Source organism: Labrus mixtus, chromosome 5, assembly GCF_963584025.1.
Source record: "Labrus mixtus chromosome 5, fLabMix1.1, whole genome shotgun sequence".
Classification (NCBI taxonomy): Eukaryota; Metazoa; Chordata; class Actinopteri; order Labriformes; family Labridae; genus Labrus; species Labrus mixtus.
Genome location: NC_083616.1, coordinates 31,188,395 through 31,208,447, shown reverse-complemented (window position 1 = coordinate 31,208,447; position 20,053 = coordinate 31,188,395). Strand labels below are relative to the sequence as shown.

Sequence of the window (20,053 nt, the reverse complement as noted above, 5' to 3'; positions counted from 1 at the left end):
GAAAGGGAGAGAGGGAGGGGGAAGGAGAGAGAGAGAGGGATAGAGAGAGAGAGAGGGAGGGGGGACGGAGAGAGAGAGAGAGAGAGGGAGAGAGAGAGTAAGAGAGAGAGAGAGACAGAGAGAGAAGAGAGAGAGAGAGAGGGAGAGAGAGAGAGGGAGAGAGAGGGAGAGGGATAGAGAGAGAGAGAGGGAGGGGGGACGGAGAGAGAGAGAGAGAGAGAGAGAGGGAGAGAGAGAGTAAGAGAGAGAGAGAGACAGAGAGAGAAGAGAGAGAGAGAGAGGGAGAGGGATAGAGAGAGAGAGAGGGAGGGGGGACGGAGAGAGAGAGAGAGAGAGGGAGAGAGAGAGTAAGAGAGAGAGAGAGACAGAGAGAGAAGAGAGAGAGAGAAAGAGAAAGAGAGAGAGGGAGAGAGAGGGAGAGAGAGAGTAAGAGAGAGAGACAGAGAGGGAGAGAGAGAGTAAGAGAGAGAGAGAGAGACAGAGAGAGAGAGAGACCTCAGCAGCTCAAGTCTCTCTGAAGGCAGACACACACACACACACACACACACACACACACACACACACACACACACACACACACACACATAAACACACACATTGCTCGTTAATAGGCTCCAGATTCCCGGATGTTGAATCTATCTCTCCGTCATCGAAAGGAAATAAAGATCATGGGGTTGTGTGAGATTTCAGAACACGTGGAAAGCGTATTCGCGAGGCCGGCGTTTGCTGCGCGCGCGTCCTGCCTGTGATGGAGGCGCGCGCTGGCGGAGGTTGTGGATGTGGTGCATCGCTGGAAAATGAGTGAGAGGTGCAGAGGAGGCGATAATCAATGAAGACAAGGTCATCAGAGTCTAGCCTGGATGAGATTATGTCCATGTGTGGGGACGACGAGGACCGACTTTTACGCTTCCTCTCCGGGGACGGGGTCGCCTGGGGATGTCCTCTGGAAAAAAAACAAGAGTTTGTGTCTCTGTGTTGGACGAAATTCCATCCATCTGCGTGATCACGGCTGGGATTTATTTCTGATAACCTCCAAGCTGCACGGATTTTCATTTTATTAACGGAGATAAAGTTTTTCTGCGCTCTGGATGATCCGCTCGGTCATTGGTTCGCGTAATCTCACGCAGCTGAACCCGGTTAAGGTGATTCATTAAGCGGCTGCTGGATTGAAATTCCACCAGAGCAGCAGCAGCAGCGGCGGCCAGCTGTGTGTGTGTCTCTCTGCACGGTCACATCTGTGGTTTGTCGTCGCCGCTGTCCATGGTGCTGAACCCGAGCTCCAGGAATGGTGGAGACGCTGAGTATCGCAGTCATCGGTGCTCCCGGAGTGGGGAAAACTTCTATAATCCGCCAGTTCATCTATAACGATTTCTCGGAGGTGTACACTCCGACCAGGACCAGATACGTGTACAGACCCTCCGTCATCCTCAACGGCAACATGTACGAGCTCAAGGTTTTGGACGTCCCGCCAATCTCCTCCTTTCCATCCAGCTCCAGTCAGGTACCATGTCTCTATCTGCCCAGATCACACATTTTTCACGACCTTTGTAATCCACTTAATCTCCTTTTAATGAGCTGTGATATTCCTTAAAGACAAAAACACCTATCATATTTATTCTCCCCTCACTGTCTCTAGTCAACTAGTTGCTATGGAGACCCGCCTGACTTAAAGCCTTGGAGAGCTTCACTTTGACGTTGTAAACTCTCTCTCTCTCTATTTCTCTCTCTCTCTCTCTCTCTGGTGAGGAAGGAATGCCAGCTTGCATATTGTTGTTTATTAATCCCCAACATGTCTCCCATCTGAGAGCATGTGTGTGTGTGTGTGTGTGTGTGTGTGTGTGTGTGTATCCAGCTCTGTAACGCAGATTCCCTGTTTTTTTTAATCTTGGGCTCTTCTGCACAGAAAATAATGGCAAGTTTTTTGCTGCAGGCTTCACCTGGTTAAAGTCCAGATTTAAAAATAGAACACGGCTGGCCTTTCGCTCATGACTACAGGTCAGGTGCCACACCTCATTAGCTGCAGACACATCTGATTGCAGGGTCAGGCACCGCAGCTCTGAATACACAAGGTTTGTTTGCAGAGCAGGGACAGTGAGGAGTTATCTCAGGTGTTCTTTGCCAGAGGCTTTTTTTTGCTTTCAACGAGAGTTCCCCCCCTTATTTACAAATCTGTACTGTCACATGTTCATGTTGTACACGTTCTTTATTTGTGCAATAACAACAGTAATCATAAGTAACATAAGAGGATCATGAAATCAACTTCCTAAAGCTTTTCTTATACAAGTGCTGGAAACCAAAATCCATATGCAAGAGGAAGTGAGGCAAAACGTTGATACAGCGATATATCATCGTCCTGACTCGTGTGATACAATAATCGAATCATTGTTTTGATTCATTCAGATTCAGATTTTTTATTGTCCCACAAGGAGAAATTTGCAACAGGAGCACACAGAAGACGAGAAACACGAGGACAACATCACCATACAACATAAAACAACACTAATTATCAGACGACACAGCAAAAATATAAAACCAAATAAAAACAGCGCAATAAAATCAGTCAAGAGCTCGTAGCAGAATGGAAAGTCAAGTTATTAAAGTGCAAAGTGGAGGAGTGCAAATGTGCTATTCAAGTGCAAAAAGAGCAACAAATATCTAATTGTTGTTTAACATATTAATTGCACTTGGAGTCTTTTAGTCTTTACCCTAACCCTCACAGGAGCTCTAAAACGACGACCTGAGGGTCAAAGGTCACACTCACTGTGAAGTATGGCCCTATCTTTCCTCAGGACCGGCTGATTATACGAGGTCAAAAGCCCAACCTGATGTCAAATATCTAGATATTTCAGTTTAAAGAAACTGCGCTCTAAGCCGATTTCCCCCATCTTATCCCCCCCCCCCCCCCCCCCCCCCCCCCCCACCAATTTGACTCACCTGTCACTCACCTGGCACCCCACGGTGGCGCTGATGGAAGGATGAAGACAGCGAAATAATGACCAGAAGTTAAAGGATGAATCGTGACAGGAGATGAAACTGACAAATAAATACACTCATCCTGTGCTTTACCCTTTTGGGGGCTGTTACGCCGCCACGCAACCCCACAGCTAAATGCTATCGTAGCGCCTGACGCTAAGGCCAGTGAGCCCGTAACTTAATGCCTCCACACAGAGCCACCACACCCCTCCTCAGGTGTGACATCATAATGACCCTGCTTCTCCTCCTACCAACCACACCTACCGCTAAAGACCCTGAAGTGAATCCTCCTAAAGCCTTATCATAACAGATATTGTGATGTTTTGTTATAAGATCGACTTGAAATATCACGAGTTACCTCAGTGGTTCCCCTTTCCCTATGTGAGTTTAAATCTTTCAATCCATTTTGACGCTCAAATGTTTTTTTTTTGACCGAGCGGTGTGGAGAAAAAGATCATCCCAACATTCTGTCTAAAGGTAAACAACTCTTCAACATCGTTCACATAAAAGAGTCGACCGACACATAACGACTGAACACGCTGTGTTCAGCGTTAACAACCTGGAGCCCTCCTTTAATATATCTCTCTACTGTCTGTTTCTATCACGCTCATGTTGCGGTCCTCAAGAGTGATATCAGGGGTTCCCAAACTCTTCAGCCCGTGATAACCCCAAAATAACGGTGTGACCAACTGAGGACCCCCATTGTCCCTGAAGGTGGTTAAAACATTTAATGCTGCGATCAGCTGATCAGCACTGAAGAACAGTTGTTTGTATTTTTATAATGATGTGATAAGATGTGATATGTTACTTTTTTTTACATCTCAAGACCCCCCTCCCAGTGTCTCACAACCCCCACTTTGGGAACCACTGCTGTATATAATGGTATTGGGGCGGCTGCGGCTCAGTGGTGGAGTTGGTGGTCTCTCTAGCAGAAGGTTTGGGGTTCGATAATAATTACAATAACTTTTTTTTTTTCTTTCATATAGCACTTATCTAGAATCTTAGATAACGACAATGAAACTAAAAAAACAGATTAAAAGAGGGCTGTGGATCCGGTAATCGCTGTAGGACGGGATCTCCTTATAGCCAGTATTTAAGGAGGAACACAAACAGTAAATCCATCCTCATCCTGCCATGTTAGAAAACTTCTTAGGAGGTTTCTCTTCCTCTCTTTACCGGCTTTAAAAAAGTATAGATTAAGTGTGTGTGCGTCTCCATTTGTGTGTCTCTGTGTGAAAGGTCGTTTGGTTTGCGACTCGAGCTGTTTGTTTCGCCTCCTGTCTCGGTGCTGCCTCAGTGGAGAAGGCTTTCAAGATAGAAATCTCCAAGGTCACCACACCTGACTCCGCTGCTGTACCGCCGGAGCTGGAAACATTTCCCCCCTTTTTTCTCTCCCCGTCAACTTTCACACATAGCCCTCCCAACAACAGCTGCTGTTATCTACACGGACGAGGTGCCGCTGAGAAAATGAGATCAGGCCAAGGAGGAGAGAAAAAAGAGAGAGCAGCTTGAACTGGAGGCCTCCAAAGTGTTGGTTTGAAAAGCCCCCGCACAGACGTGGAAAACCTCTGACAGGAAAGCTGTTGAATTACATGTCACTGTTCCAGTGGATTTAACGTTTTGTTACAGAGCCTGGAGAGGTCTGCTTCATTGTTTAACCGTCCGCAGAGACCCTCGGTAAAGACGTCCTGATTGAGTTTCTTCTTTCTTCTTGCTAAACGGTGCTTAACCCCCATTAGGGAACAAGTGTGGGAATGTAGGTGTGAGCAGAAAGCGGGAAGAAGAGGAGCATGCTGAGTGGGAGAGTAGGAAGTGTTTTTGGAGGAGATGCAGGTACGAGGTGGTCAAAATGTTCCACAGCTACTTGTTGATCAATCTGTGATGTTTTACTGATCGATAAAACTTTGAAAAGTACCAAAACTTTTTGTTTAAACTGCATCTTTTTCACAAGACACGTATGAGAGGAAAAGAATTCAAATCTAAAATTATAGACAAACGCCTTCACACTGTGGCTGCGTCTCAACGTTGGCAATTTTAGACAAGTGTGCAGGAGTTTGCCTGCAATTTTCAGTACCAAAATGTTGGCAATGTTTTTGTGCATTATACACATTGTGTGAGAATTTGGCCTGCAGTTTTTCGGCACCAAAGTGTTGCAGATGTTTTTGTTCAATTTCAAGAGTGTGCAGAAGTTTGCCTTTAACTTTACCAAAATGTAGTCAAAGTTTTTGTGCAAATTCGGACAGTGTGCGCAAGTTTTGTGGCACCAAATGATTGCTATTGCTTTCTTGCAATTTTGACATTGTCCCCGTAGTTTGCCTGCTATTTTTGACCCCAAAGCATCGTTATGGTTTCTGTTCAATCTACTCAACGTGCAGGAATGTGCCTGCAATTAAAGGTACCAAAACATTGCCAGTGCTTTTATGCATTTTAGACATTGTGCAGGAATGCAATTTTTCAGTTCATGCAATTTAGACAGAAATTGTCAGAACCAATGTGCCAATGTTTTTGTTCAATTTACTCAGTGTGCAGGAGTTTACCTGCAATTTTTAGATATTTAATCAAGAATAACTTGTATGGGCTGCTTAGGATTTCTGCTGTTGTTGCTGTGATATAGAAAGAGAATGAGTGAATATTGTTTTGTTTTTTTCTAGTATCATATCCAAGTTTAAAATTCTGGCATTTTGACAACTCTAGTATGAGACTGTGTGAAAATGTCCTGCTCTTTTCAGACTTGGTGCCGGTCTGGAAGGCCACTTTGTGGAAGGTAGACAGGCAGAGAAAACCATTAGCCGAGTGCTGCCACAACAATTCTCTCAGACAGATTTATGACTCCTCATTTGCGGAGGAACAACCCTGTGAGGGCCGCCTGTACTTTTTTTTCTTCTCTGCTTCTGTCCTGCTCTCTTTGTCCTCTGTTCTCACAGTGACGAGACATGGGAGCCGGCTTGACTCTCCGTCCTCGTCTTTATTTACCCTGCAGACTGAGAGACGCACCCGGGGTCAGGGACGGTGGACACAATGAGAAGGCGGCACAAAGAAACCTGATTGAAATTTACTTTCAGCTACAAAGCAGATTGAATTAAAGCACAGCTCCCTGCGAGAATACTGGCCGGGAATAAAAAAGACTAACAGAGGAGACGGTAGGAATGTGCTGCAGTCAATTAGTAAAGGTTGCTCAGGGGTTTAATGGACGGCGTCGATGTAAGGACAACCAAATGAGGTTTTCATAATGTCCTCTGAAATTTGTGATGAATAAGCTGCAGAATGGAGTGAGTCAGTCCGCCTCCGTGCCTCAGCAGCGTGTCAGCTTCTCATCAGTTCAGATTATATTTGAAGGAACAACAGTGATGTTCTGGCACGTTCCTTGTGACCTCATTTTTAGGCAAGTCGACAGCCATTTTTATCCTCTTCAACTCTGGAGACAGGAAAGATTTCTATTAGTTCAGCGTGAGGCGGAGAGACGCTGTGATGATTTGTTTGCTCCGCGGTGTATCTGTGTGTTGCTGATAGCGTCATTTAGACCGCATCTGTTACAGTGTGTCAATAGGATGTACTGACAGATGGATTTAAGCCTGACAGAGAACTGATGATTTTTCTTCTTGTCTTTCTTTCCCTTCTTGCCATCGTGTATCTCTGTGCCTTCCTCCCACTCTCATCTCCCTCTCATGCTCTTAATGGACATTTTTTTTACTCCGTTATCTTTGTCCATCTTGTCCTTGATAACAGGCTGGAAATGATCTTTTCCAGCTTTTCATGTCCAGAAGAGTTTATTTTTGGCTCTCACAGACGTGCCAGTCTTTGGATGTGTGAGTATCCTGAGCAGGGGATGAGGTATAAAAAAAAAGGATTTAAGTGTTAGTGTGCCAAAGTTTTGCTTACATAAGTTGTTTGAAAATAAATATAACACAACTTACTGTAAGGAAGTGATTCATGCTGTGTTGTAAGAATATATTTGAGTTTAGTATGATTGGTTTACAGCTCAGAGGAGGCTGTAAACCAGCATGATTAAAAGAGATAGTTCAAGTTTGGAGATGATTATTTGTTAGTTTTTAAACCATTAATCTGTAAACTGTAATCTGTATGAAGCTACAGACCTGAAATGAGTTTAATACAGAGAAAAGAGCAGAGTCTGCTCGGCTCATTTATAGATGTGTTACGTTCAGTTTGTATCAAAGAAAAGTTTTAATGCTCCAAGAAACTTTCTGTAAAACCACAAAGAGTCGTTTTCTTTTACTTACAGTTACATTTCAAAATATTTTACAAAACACATAAACGTTTTATTTAACTTACATGATATATTTTGGCGTTTCTTTAGATATTTGTTTGCTTTAAATTAAATGTTTTTGTGTTTCCGTGAACTGTTTTCATGTTTCCTACATTTTTTTTGTGTTTTGTTAATTTGTTTTTTTGTTTGGTGAAATGTTTTAGCGTTCAATAAAATGTTCTTCCATCCCTCGTTCCATTTAATGTTTTTACACTTTGTTCATGCGTTTCATGAAAAACACATTTTTGTTTGATGACATGTTTTTTGCATTTCATTAAATATTTTTACATAAAACATATTTTACGTTTATACGTTTGCATTTTCTGATGTATTTTAGCTATTCTTTAAATCTTATTGCGTTCAGTAAAATATTTTTTGGATTCTCTGAAATGTTTTGCAGTTGACCTTCAGGGCCGCTGTAGAAATGCTGTCATACCCCCCCTCCCCCCCTCCCCCCCTCCCCATCAGAATCAGGACTATGGAGGGAGACCAAATACATCAGAGGAAATGAATATTGATCTCAGAGATTAGCTGGATACTTTTATAGCAGCATTTTGTGATTCTCTAAGCGAGAGCAATAAATCAGAACCACTCCGTCCTCTGCAGGTCGTCTCAAACCAGCAGAATAACTCCAAAGGACAAAGCAGACTGTACAGGTGTTATTGGCTGCCTGCTATAGGTCACCGTTGAGTAATGAGAGCGTCATCCACAGGGGACTTCACAGATTTTAATTTTAAAAAACAGCCAGAGTCACCCATGTGTGACACATTTCTAATTGCTCATCACCCTTCCCCCCCCCCAGCAGGTTACAGTGGCCTCCCTCCTGAAGCTCCAGTATAGATCCATCACAGCCACTCAATCCCTTTAAAGCTGCTTCCCCCCCTTTACATCAGGAGACACGACAGCTTGGTCACAGGCGGCTCAAAAAGTGACCATGGCCTGCCGTCGTCAGGGAAACATGATCTGTTTGGCTCTCGAGGAGCGATGGATGAGATGCTCTTTTTTTTTTTTTTTTGCACGTTGTGTGTTAAGAAGAGCGACCGGAGGATACAGAGAGTGGCTCCACACTTCACGTTCACGCTCCCACAGGCACATTCTCACATCCGAGCGAGCACACACACACACAAATAAACATGCCCACACATGCATTTTAAATACATTTCAGTTTCTTTCAAGCCATGTTCTGCTACGCTCGTCTTGTCTTATTCTTAACTCCTACATTTCTTCTCTTGTTTGGGTTTGTTGAAATGCTGTTCCTGTTTGCAGCCCCTCCTCCACGTTTTAAAAACAGGACTTGGATGACAAAGAGATATGAGATATGCTATTTTTAGCCGCACAGGGATGTAAGGCTGCAACTGAAGCCCCCTGTGTGCATGGCACGTCAACAATTGAGGCAATTATCGTGAGAATTGTGAGCTGAGATGATATGCGGCGTCTTGCTTGTTTTGCAAAAAAAGGTGAACAGTTCCTCAGTTGTTTGATTGAAATCATACTGGACACGCTGTCATAGAGGTGATTACAGAGGGAATAAAAGCTTCATGTTTTCCTCGCTGTCTGAAATCTGATTCAAACTGAGAAAAGAAGAAAAAAGGGATGAATCCTCGTCTCCTCCTTTGCTTCCTCTTTTACTTTTGATGGCAGTGCTGCATGTTTTTCTTCTGTGCTTAACGCTCCTCATTATCTCTGCTGATGTGTGAGGCTTTTCTTTCCCCCCTCACCTAAACACAAACCCCCTCGAACGCCCTCATCCAATCTGAGCGAAGGCAAATTACTCCTCTGTGACACCTGTGTGTTAGTGCTATCATCATTAGAAGCTGCATTGATCGGGGGCCCCGGCTCCCTCAGCCTCCCCCCCCCCCCCCGCCCCCCACCCCCCGCTGTAAATTATCACCAGATCTTATTTGTGCAGATTGCCTGTGTTGTTGCATGTTGATTCAAAAAGCACATTTTCTCCAATCATGAGAGCGGTGTAATTGGATTTCTCACGCTCCTGCTTCAAGTTGCACAAGCTGTTGCAGGAGGTAGAAGGAGAAAACGTACACTACACTTCACGAGTTGAAACAACTTAGATCGAATGATTCATCATCATCGCGCTCGCTGCATCACGGTATCTCAAACTTTGGATTCATCAGGAATAATGCAAACAACGCTTAGCAGGGCAACAAGCGTGAGTGCTGTCAGATAGGGCCCCCTGAGGGAGGTTTCCTCTACTGTCGTTGCAAAATGTGCAAATTTTGAGCCACTGCTTTGGTTTTAGTTTGTGAGCCCTCGGGGGGAGAATATATACAAGCAGCACCTTTGAATAAACACCGACTCAGATGACTTGAGAAATGAGAAAATCTGGAAAATATTTCTGTTAAAAGAATACTTCAGCAGTGGTCGACAGGGCTCAACAGTGTAGTGCCTGAAGTAAAAAATCCCATTTGTTTTATCCATAGCTGATTTTGATTATTAGCCATAATGTGTCTCAACCAGAGGGTTGTGGGTTCGACCCCCAGCTCCTGCAACCACATGTGTGTGCGTGTGTGTATGGATACGTAAGCAGACACTTGGGTGAACTGTAGCACGGATAAGCTAAATGTTTTTTGCACATTTGTAATTCCTGTTTTTATATTGTTTCGATGTGTCTATGCAGCAATTTCCCAGCATCCGAGACAAATTTCTCCCTAGGGAGACGAATAAAGAAACCTTGACCTTAACCTTGACCTTGATGTCGGGGATCCGGCCGAAGATTTCTGCCTTTTAATAAGGCACTTTTTTTCTTACCACTGTAACTTTTGCTGGATAGGCCGGGTCTTTGTAACATAGCAATAAGTCTTTTACCTGCTTTAAGTGTCTCCAGATAACACAACCCCAAATTGCTCATGCTGCTTGGTCGGTAGCGTATGAGTGTGTATGAACGGGGTTAGTTACTTCTGATGGTCTCTATAGCAACCTCTACCATCAGTGAGTGAAGGGTGACATGTGGTGTAGTCAGAAGACTAGAAAGGCTTGCTTATATAAAAAGTATAAAAAGTCTGCCCGCACTATTTGACAATATTTCATGTGCTCATATTTAGACAAATACAACACCATGGTTTCCTGGTGAAACAAACAGAAAACTGCTCATTACTCCACCTCTTTCAAGTGAAAACAAACTGAACATTTCAGAGAACATTTTTTATTCATTGCTTGGCATCGGACCAATGGCAAGTCACCGCACCCAGCCAAGAAACAGTCGAGCACATAACCCTTCTAAAAACCCCTATTTTCTATTTTAACTACTTTGTTTTGTTTTCATGTATGGAGGCTTTAGTCCTCCAGACAGGCGGCCCGCTTTAAAGTCCGACCTGTGGCTCCTCTCCCCACACTCTCTCTCTCTCTCTCTCTACCCCGTTACTGACTCTGTCCACTGTCCTGTCCAATACAGAGGCACAAAGGCCCAAAAAGAAATCTTGAAAAACAGGAGAAGAATTCAAGTGGAGTGTAAGTTGGCAAATCCACGAGTGATGATAGTGAGGAGGAGGAAGAGGAGGAAGAGAGTCCAAACTTTAACAACGGCTTTTTAACAATCGGAGGTGTGCAGAGTCGGAGCCAGGAGAGGTGGGGATCGGGCCGTCAGTGGCTTTATGATGAGACATGATGCTGTTCAAACCGAGTTGGCATTGCTGCTGCCAACGGACCACAGATGGAAATGACCCCATGGCTACAATCTGAAGGGACTTCTGAAGATGATCAATGACAGTCGCCATATTGTCTCAAACTCACTTTTGGTTTAACCTAACACCAGGGACAGAGGTTATTTCTGAGTTATAGAAAAGTTCATCCCCTGTGTGCCAGTCGAGACATGAGATATTCAGACCAAATTACATTTTTGATCCGGACTGTAAACACGTTCAAAGACTGCATTTTTGAATGTGTGTGTTTCAATCAGGAGAGACGAGTAAATGATTGAAAGATGAAAGGTTTATTTTACACATGTGAGATAAGATGATTGTCAGAGAATCTTTGGCGCTTGAACTCTACAGGGGAGACAGGTCGATTTGAAGATGTCTGCCCGGAGCGGCAACAAGATCCGAGGTGTTAACGGATGATGTCGTCTGGGTTGATGCGATGAAGAAGTTGATTGAAATGTGAAGACTGGAGTTGATGAGGAGACGGTTTAATGATGTCATCAGAGGCTGATGGGATGAAGGAGGTGATGAAACCACGATGGCTTGGTGACGAGGGGGAGGGGGAGGTGGAGGGTCGCTCGTAACGATGGCATGAATGAACTAGTGGAAGAGAAAACCTTTTTTTTAAAGAGACAGCAGCATGTGATAGGCTAACAATGAGGGGAGTGGAGCAGTGCGATTGGATAGATGTGACCAGGTGATGATTACGAGAAGTAATGAGTGAGCATGTGTGGAGGAGTGATTTGACACGGTGTGAGAATACACAATAAAAACGAGCGTGCAAAAATATAGTCGTCCTGTTTGAACTTTCGCTAGAGCTACATGTGGCATTCGAGGTTTCTGCAACCAACATCAAGTGGACATTCAAGGTACTGCAGGTTCTGATCCTTCTGCGTCGGCTTCACTTTTCAACACCGGAGGGAGCCGCTTGGTTTAAACTGGTTGCAATAAAGGCGTCAGAAACTAAAGGACGACCTGCAGCCAGACAGATTTTAATATTCACCCTGCAGGCAATATGCCGAGCTGCAGCCTCAGATGTACGAGTGCATTCAGCCTGTGTTCTTACTCTGCAGAGAGAAGAGAACATCTCTACTGTTTGTACAGTATCGTCTGTTTGCCTCTTCAATTATATTGAATTTAACCCAAAAAGAAATGAAGTGAACCTGCACAGAGTTCCTGACATGCTCAGGGTCTCAGGACCCCTCATTAGCAGCGTGTTTGCACCCCTGAGGTTATGTTGACAGTGCGACTGCTCGTCTCTTGATCCTTCACCGCTGGTTGTTTCATCTCCTTCGACATTCCCTCAGGGCTGCGTTTGTTTTCTCATTTCCCTCCCTCAGCACATCCTTTTTCTTCCTGTCTCTCCCTCGTCCTCTTTTATCTGATCAAATGCTTATAAATTCATTGCATGCTGTTGGAGGCGGCGTCGGCGGTTGTTGTGGCGGTGGGTTGGAGCGAGCTCTGAGAAAACAGCATGAATAGAAGAATGGGTCGCTGCCTTTCTCTTCAGAAGTAACTGCCCCCCCCCCCCCCCACACTAAGGTTCAAATGTTCCCTCTTATGCTGAGTGTTTTAATTATAGTTTCAGCCTCATTACCATCAAACAAGTGTTGCTGCCCGCCACACTGCATGTGCACTGCACCTTAAAAGCTTGAGACGGTTGTTTCTTTTTTTTTACAATTCTGGACAGGACGCTGTGTTTTCTTATCTCTTGTAACCTCTGTCTCTGTCCTTGAATGTGTGTAGCTCGGGCGGCGTGCACGTGGCGCCCCAGCGTCACCATGTTTTATGACTTTGTCCTGCAGCTCTGACACTTCATGCACGCTCCAGGACTTTATTGACTCTGCACTTTAATGCACGCAGTCGAGCAGCAGAGGAGCGGGGCAAAACTTTGACTTTGAGTCAAAGTCCCCTCAGAGGCATTTCACAGAAACGCACGCCACATTTTGTCCCTTACTGGAGCGAAGCATCAAAAAGCTGGTGGATCTTTGAGGCTGTTGAGCTAACAAACATTAGAATTGTGCTTCATTTTTATTAAGATTTGTGAATATTATGATATTTTCATAACTGCTGTTGATGTTGAGTATGGTCGTACTGAAAGAGCTTGACTCCTCGTGGGGTCAGTTCGGGTCTCTGTCCAGTGATGGGGCCTTTGTGAGCTGACCTCGGTTTCAAAGCGCTTCTCACCAGCGCTCTGTATGCTTATTATATTCCCTTGTTCAAAGATATATCACCCAGAAAACATGGAAACAATGTCAATGAATCGTGTCCTGGCATCAGCAGCACCTCTATGCCCGCTATTGTTGTTGAAAAAGTGATCGCTATGCTACAGTGTTGGTTTTGTATTAAAAAAGGCAGCCGCAAGAGCAAAAAACAGCTTTTTAAAGGCTTTATATGTGATTTTTTGATCCAGCAGATGTCGCTCTTGAGCACCAGCATGAAACCAAAACAACTCGCGCTGCATTGTTGTGTTAGCATGCTAATGCTAGCGATCTTTATTATGCTCGTATCTTCACACTGCATGTAAATTTACCTGAAATGAGCGTGATCTAGAAACACAGTTAAGCAGTGAGTACAGTATGTTATTCTTCTTTTCTCTAGTCCCTCAATTAAACAACTTTTATACACGAGGGGAGGAGTCAGCCGGCCGTCCCGGCGATGTAAACAAAGTGAAGATAGGACTCTGAAAACTCTGAAAACATCACAGACAGTGGGACTCGGGTGTTACACCCATTGTAGACAGTCATGACTCACAGAGTTATTTATATGTTATATATACATATGAAGACTTTAAATTCTGGTGATCTGTTTCTCTTTGAACAATCTTTTCCTTCATGGTTGTGTTGGTGGACGGATGAACTGATTGATCAGCCGTCTTATCCCAAATATATCTACTAAATTGTGTACTCATGTTTCCCTCTGTGTGTCTGTCCATTAGGAGTGGCTGGACTTGCGCTGCAGAGGTGTTCGCAATGCCAACGCCTACATCCTGGTGTATGACATCTGCTGCGTGGAGAGCTTTGAATACGTGAAGATGATCAGACAGCAGATAGTGGAGCACAGGTACGGACTGCACAACCTCAGCTGGCCACGCAGAAACTGAACACACATGACACTGACATAGAGCTTGTTTAGCCTGATCCCTGACACATTCACATCAACAGTCAGGAGACAGCAGGGACATTTTTTTTTTTTTTTGCCTGACTGCCACAAAGCCCAATTACACATTTGTGACAGTGTGACAGTGATAGATCGTCGGCTCGCTGTGATATCTTTTAATCCAGCACACTCCGCTCTGCATTCTGACAGTTTAGTAATGACATTTGATTCTGGCATTCATTGGTGTATGAAAGCTGCCTCAAACGCTTCTACATCCTCGCTGATTTAAAGACGATCCTCAGGATATTTCTGGTTTCAGAAAGAGTGCAGCACAAAACTAGAGTGAGTCACAACAAAGGTCCCCTGCCTGGCTTTTAACCAATAAAAAACAAAAAACCTCCACAAAACCCGTCACTTGTGGGGAAAGGACGGATGAAAAGGCATCACCTGCTCCACAGTTCATGCTGCTGGCATATCTGCATATATTTACATATTGAAAGGTGCAATGGGTGGCCTCGTTTGCTCTGCCGTCCGAACTGCCAGCAAAGATCTCCCCCATGTTTCTGCAGCTCCAAAATGTGTTACGATGAATGTTTATGGCCCATGACAGAAAAACCATTATCACCAGCAGCTGGGGAAGCAAAGGTTGACTGCAGGAGGAATGAAAAACAGAGGAAATGTGTGATTATACTGCAGGGGGAAAAGATCTAAGGTCAGACTGGAGGAGGGGGAGGAAGGAGCGGGAGAAGGGACGGACGCTGTTTTTAAACGACAATCATGAATAATGGAGCTTTAACAGCAAGGGATGGTAATAATGTAGATGTCAACATAAAGGTATCTGTGTTTATATGACCTTTAAATACATACTTTATAGCCTATCATTAAAATGCAGCAGACAATCCCGCTGGCAGAATCCAATGAAAACAAAACCGAATGTAGATTTTCTATTTTTTGCTCTCCGACACGTTTCCTACCTTCAGCTCAGGGAGGACTGTGAGAAAGTGTTGGCTCCATAATTCCTGTGTACACTCCTGCATGCACACACGCTCACACACAAAAAAACAGTACATCACGTTGTGCAAACAAACTGCAGCTCCGACAGATACGTGAGGAGATATTTTTAAGTCTGTTATGTGAGCACAACCTGCGAGGAGGAGAAAAGTGAGAGGCTTTTACAAACCAACATCTTTAACACGCTCTTCTCGGGGACTTGAGATTTGTACTGTACATCAGTCGCTCTGTTTCTTCCTCTTTGTCGAGCAATCTATCCATCTGTCAATGCAGACGGGCAAATATGCATAAGTAGGAAAACCCCTTCTCAGAAGATGAGACATGATGTAACAAAGAGAAACCTTTATCCACAGAGCGAGCACGAGGTAAATTGTTAATGCAGCAGCTTTAACAATTTACAGCTCAGCCGATGTCGAGCTCAACAAGTCAGCAGGTGTGTGCTCACACATCGCTGCTCCTTCAAACATTCATAATGTGCCTGATTTAATCAAACATGCTCAGTGAATTTAACTGGACCTACTACAGAGTGTTGATATTATTTCATGAAAATAATCATGAAAGTATTCAGCTCCACTGCGTTTGGCACCCAACTGGCAAGGAAGTCTACTGAATGAAATGATAAAGGTATCTTACTTTATGATCAGACATTAAGGAAACATGTTGAAGTGCTGGCTTCTCTGACAACAATGCAGCAGCCAGTATGTCCTCCTTCTAACTTTAGATTCTGCTCCTGAATGCTCTGGATTTATTTGGACCAGAGAAGGTAGGCGCTTTTAAGACACGCCCCCACACGGCCGTTTTGGACGCCCCTCAGTTTGCCAGATATGAGAGCAGTTATCAAACCAACAGGTGTTGCAGTGATGGAAGCGGTCAAGAGAAGTGGTTCAGATAGAAGTGATTGTACCCGACCTAAAAAGCCTCTGCATGTTTCTAATAAGCTCCACGAGCAGAAACGTGCTCAAACTAGGATCAATATTGGAGATGCTTTTGAAAAATGGAGAGAGGTTAGAACACAGAAAGGTTTACAGACCCATGCAGAGCTGGATAAACACTGAAGCTACAGAGTCCACCACATGGTGACCTGTGTGAGCATGGACTCTAGAGAGGGGGGGGGGGGGAGAGAGCTCTCTATGATGTTTATAATTTAGACTGCAGTACCCATTTTAACCACTAGGTGTCAGAGTTACATACTGCTCCTTTAAATCTAATCAGGTTGTTAGAAATCTGGTTTATGTAATCAGCGTTTTTGCCATGACAGAGTTTGCTTTCTTGTCCAATCCAGGATTTTCTTGAGTAACCTTTTTTTTAACACTCCCCCAAGTGAACTATCAATGTTGTGTTACTATGGAAGCCCCAAGCGAGCACACATCATACATTTTATTTACTTCTTTTTCCTGTGATCATAAATGGTTACTGGTTGGTTTCTTGAGATCTCGACTTATTTATCTTCACCAGAGTTTCACAATCAGAAAACAAACAGGAACAGGAGTAACTTACCTCATTAGTGTCGACAACGGCAGCAAGGCATGATGTCATGGTCTTTTGCTAGTGACCAGACGATTGTTTCATTTTGTAGTTTGGCAGAAATGTTCTTGTTATTACTATAAAACAAGCTTTGTCTCTTTTATCTTGAGGGGTGTTGGTTTTGCTCAGTTAGTAGATCAGGCTCCCCATGAACAGAAGCTACAGTCCTCGTCACAATGTTCAATGGTTCAACTCCCGATTCTGACACAGTTTGGTTCATGTCATCACCCACTCTTCAGCTCAAATAAAGGCAAAAGGCCCCCAAAGAATTATCTTCAAAAACATAATACAATAATAAAAAAACCCAGCTTTGTTAACCCAGAATAATGAGAACAAAAAGAATGAGATCTCAAGACAACTGAAATCAAATTGCCATCACAAAGCCAATGTTGTAACCCCGAGGCAGTGACACAAATGAGTCGAGATCCTGAAGAAACCACCGGAAATTACTCATTTCAAAATGAAATATTATGGGTGAACACGCATGTTTTACTAAAAATGTTTTTTGCATGTTTTTCATTAATACTGTAGAAATGAGCTAACAGAGTAAAATCTTGTATGTATTTTACCTCTGGCAGTGCATATTGTTTCACACGTTATAATGCTGTAAACCAGTTGCTGCTCAGTGTGGTGGGAGGCCCCTTGAGCCTGTGAGCTGTAATCCTCCAGTCCACCCCCACACACCACAAGATGGAAGAAGAAAAAAAACAGCACATAGACATCTTTAACACTCACTGTGACTAACACCGACATGATAGCTGTGCTTTTTTAGAACTGAACATTTCCCCCCCTTCTTCTTTCTTTGCTTCTCACACACTCCTTCCTGCAGGGAGGGCAGCAGCAGCGAGGTGCCGATCCTGGTGGTGGGCAACAAGAGGGATCTGCAGCGACAGCGCTTCATGCCTCGCAGGGCCGTGTCGGTTCTGGTGAAGAAGACGTGGAAGTGCGGCTACGTCGAGTGCTCGGCCAAGTTCAACTGGCACGTCGTCCTGCTCTTCAAAGAGCTGCTGGGCATCGCTGTGACGCGGGGCATGCGCCAGAATCACACCTCCATCCGTCTGCAGGGGGCGCTACAGAGAAACCGCTGCACCATTATGTGACCCTGAGAGCCCCCCATCCACCCCCCCTCTCTCAGCTTAGGCGAGGAGCGGCAGTGGAAAACAGAACTTTTTATCTCAATGGCTGGAAATATACCCTGTGGCCTCCTGCTTTACTGAGCTGATTTTTCATAATGAGGTTTATTAGACTCTTATGCGCTGTAAAGACACTGACATTCACACATGGTCATCCAACCACTTCCTACTCAAATTCTGCCAAATGTAAAGGTGTGAGAAGAGTAGAGGAAGCAGGTGAAAACCTGTATGACTAGAATAGCACAGTTATATTTGCTCACATCAGCTAGACGGCTCCACGTTCGAGGGCTGCGCTTTCCCTAATGACACAGCAGCAGGTGTAGAGAGGGCTGTCTTTTGGGTCTGACAGGATTGAAGCTGAGATTGTGAGACTCAAAACAGCGAGGCAGCAATATCATCGAGTCTTCCTTTTGAATTCATCATATTCAGTAAAGTCAAGCACACGCTCATACCTGACACGTTTGGATATTCTTTGAAGTTTGTGCGGCTAAGAGTCATCAAGATAGAATAAGAAAAGAGCTGCATTGCTGGGAGAGATCATGTAGAAATGAGGTTAGATGGAATTGATTTTTAGATTCTGAGGAAGTAGCCTGTTTTTTGTTTTGTTTTCCTTCCCCTGTCCCTGTTTTCAAACCCGAGAGATGATTTAAGGTTTGTCTTGCAGCAGAAAATACTGCAGTCCCTATCTCGATGTAGTACTGTAGGGCTTTAATCTGCTCCCTCCCCTCACTCAGTGTGTCTGTTTCTGATGAATACATTAAACACAGGGAACTGGGAACCTGCAGGAGGCTGCAAGTCTGAGACAAGACCCCGTGCATGCGATGTATGATGTGTGAGAGTGTGTGTGTGTGTGTGTGTGAGGGAGAGAGAGAGAGAGAGAGAGAGAGAGAGAGAAGGAGTGAGGGACAGGGAGATAGAGAGGCAGGTTTGATAGCTGACATTCAGGCAAAGTAAAGGACAGACACTGCATGATAACAGACGGATGTTGAAGCTTTGGATTAGGAAGGAGCAATAACCCCCCCCCCCCCCACCCCCCCCAATGGGCCTGACTGGCTTTATGTTCCACCATATTGTACTAAAAATGCCTCACATTCAATAGATGTTGTGCACTCAAGCTCAGATTTCATGCAGAAATATGGAGGCAGAGCTGAAAGACGTCCCCATGAGTGCATCACAGACACACAGGGAACCTTAATAAAGCTTGCATATCAGTATCTAATTGGTAATATTGTGAAATGAACAGTTGCTTTTTCTTTTGATTAGGCTATAGGTAGTATGTGAGCATGGCTGCACTGAGAGTAAGCAGACCTAAATGTACATAAGAGTGAGTCATAGAGTTATTGAATTGCATGCTTTTGTTGGTAGAGCCAACGGGTCAGGGGTTTTAATTGCACTGATGTGAACATTTGATATCGTGTTTAATTTTTGTAATACATGGTTTTTCTGACACTGTAATGAGCAAGCTGAGTGGAGTGAGTGTGGTCGTTTTTTCACTGGCACGTGAGAGCACAAGCTCATGATTTCTCTCTGAAGATGTAGTAGTGTTGATCCCGATCAGGACAGATGGCTATGTTATGTTAGATTTTTTTGTTTTTTTCTTAGTAAAAAAGAAAATAGAAATATGTAGCAGAGTTATACTAGGAAGCAACTGTGTGTAGCATGAGTTCTCATCAGTTTGTCTGCTGCGCGTTTTCAAATAAAAAGGGCTACAGTTTTTTATCAGAGATGTTACCTGTATTTATTTTTAACCGTGTTAGTACTGTGAGTAATTCTGTTTTTTGGGGACACATGGAGAATTATTAAAATGCATTTAAAGAACACCATCTTTACTCTCGTCACTTTTCAATCCTGTGCATGCATTCACACCACTGAGAGATTATTTTGGCAGCATTGCCACCTTGTGGTAAAGCGATGTTATCAGGAGCCTAATCAGAAACGACACACCTTGAAATTATTACAATTGTTGTATTTTTGTTGCTAAAAATGTGTATTAAACAAAACAAGAAGACAATATGGATCTGTCATATATAATATCTGACAAACTTCTGTTTAAAAGTTTATATTTAAGGTGCCACTGTGTGATAATAACAATAGTTACACATGGACAAATACAGTAAACACATTAATCAAGTAATTAAATGAGTAATTTCTATGATGTTCTGCTTCTGTGGCCTTTAATTGGTTTTGATCATACACCTGAAGTTTCTCAATATGGAGACTTGTTATGGATGTGTTTGTGTCCGTTTGGATTAAAGACAAGCTACATAATGCAACACAACAAAATCATCATCTAAGAAGTTTATTTTTAATAGATTTACAAACTATTCTCCACCTGAGACATAAACAAGTGCTTCATTTTTAAATGTCCCTCATGCCCTTAAACTGTGGAATTCAAA

The 20,053-nt window shown here is 43.7% G+C and overlaps 1 protein-coding gene across 1 annotated transcript; it reads left to right on the top strand.

The window, feature by feature from the left end:
* The first annotated feature begins 1,212 nt into the window (after positions 1-1,212).
* rasl10a (RAS-like, family 10, member A) lies at positions 1,213-19,480 on the top strand. Its single transcript, XM_061039302.1, has 3 exons — positions 1,213-1,501; positions 13,829-13,953; positions 17,354-19,480. Exons 1-3 carry the CDS (start codon positions 1,286-1,288, stop codon positions 17,622-17,624), a joined length of 612 nt encoding a protein of 203 aa, XP_060895285.1. The 5' UTR covers positions 1,213-1,285; the 3' UTR covers positions 17,625-19,480.
* Positions 19,481-20,053: the final 573 nt, after the last annotated feature.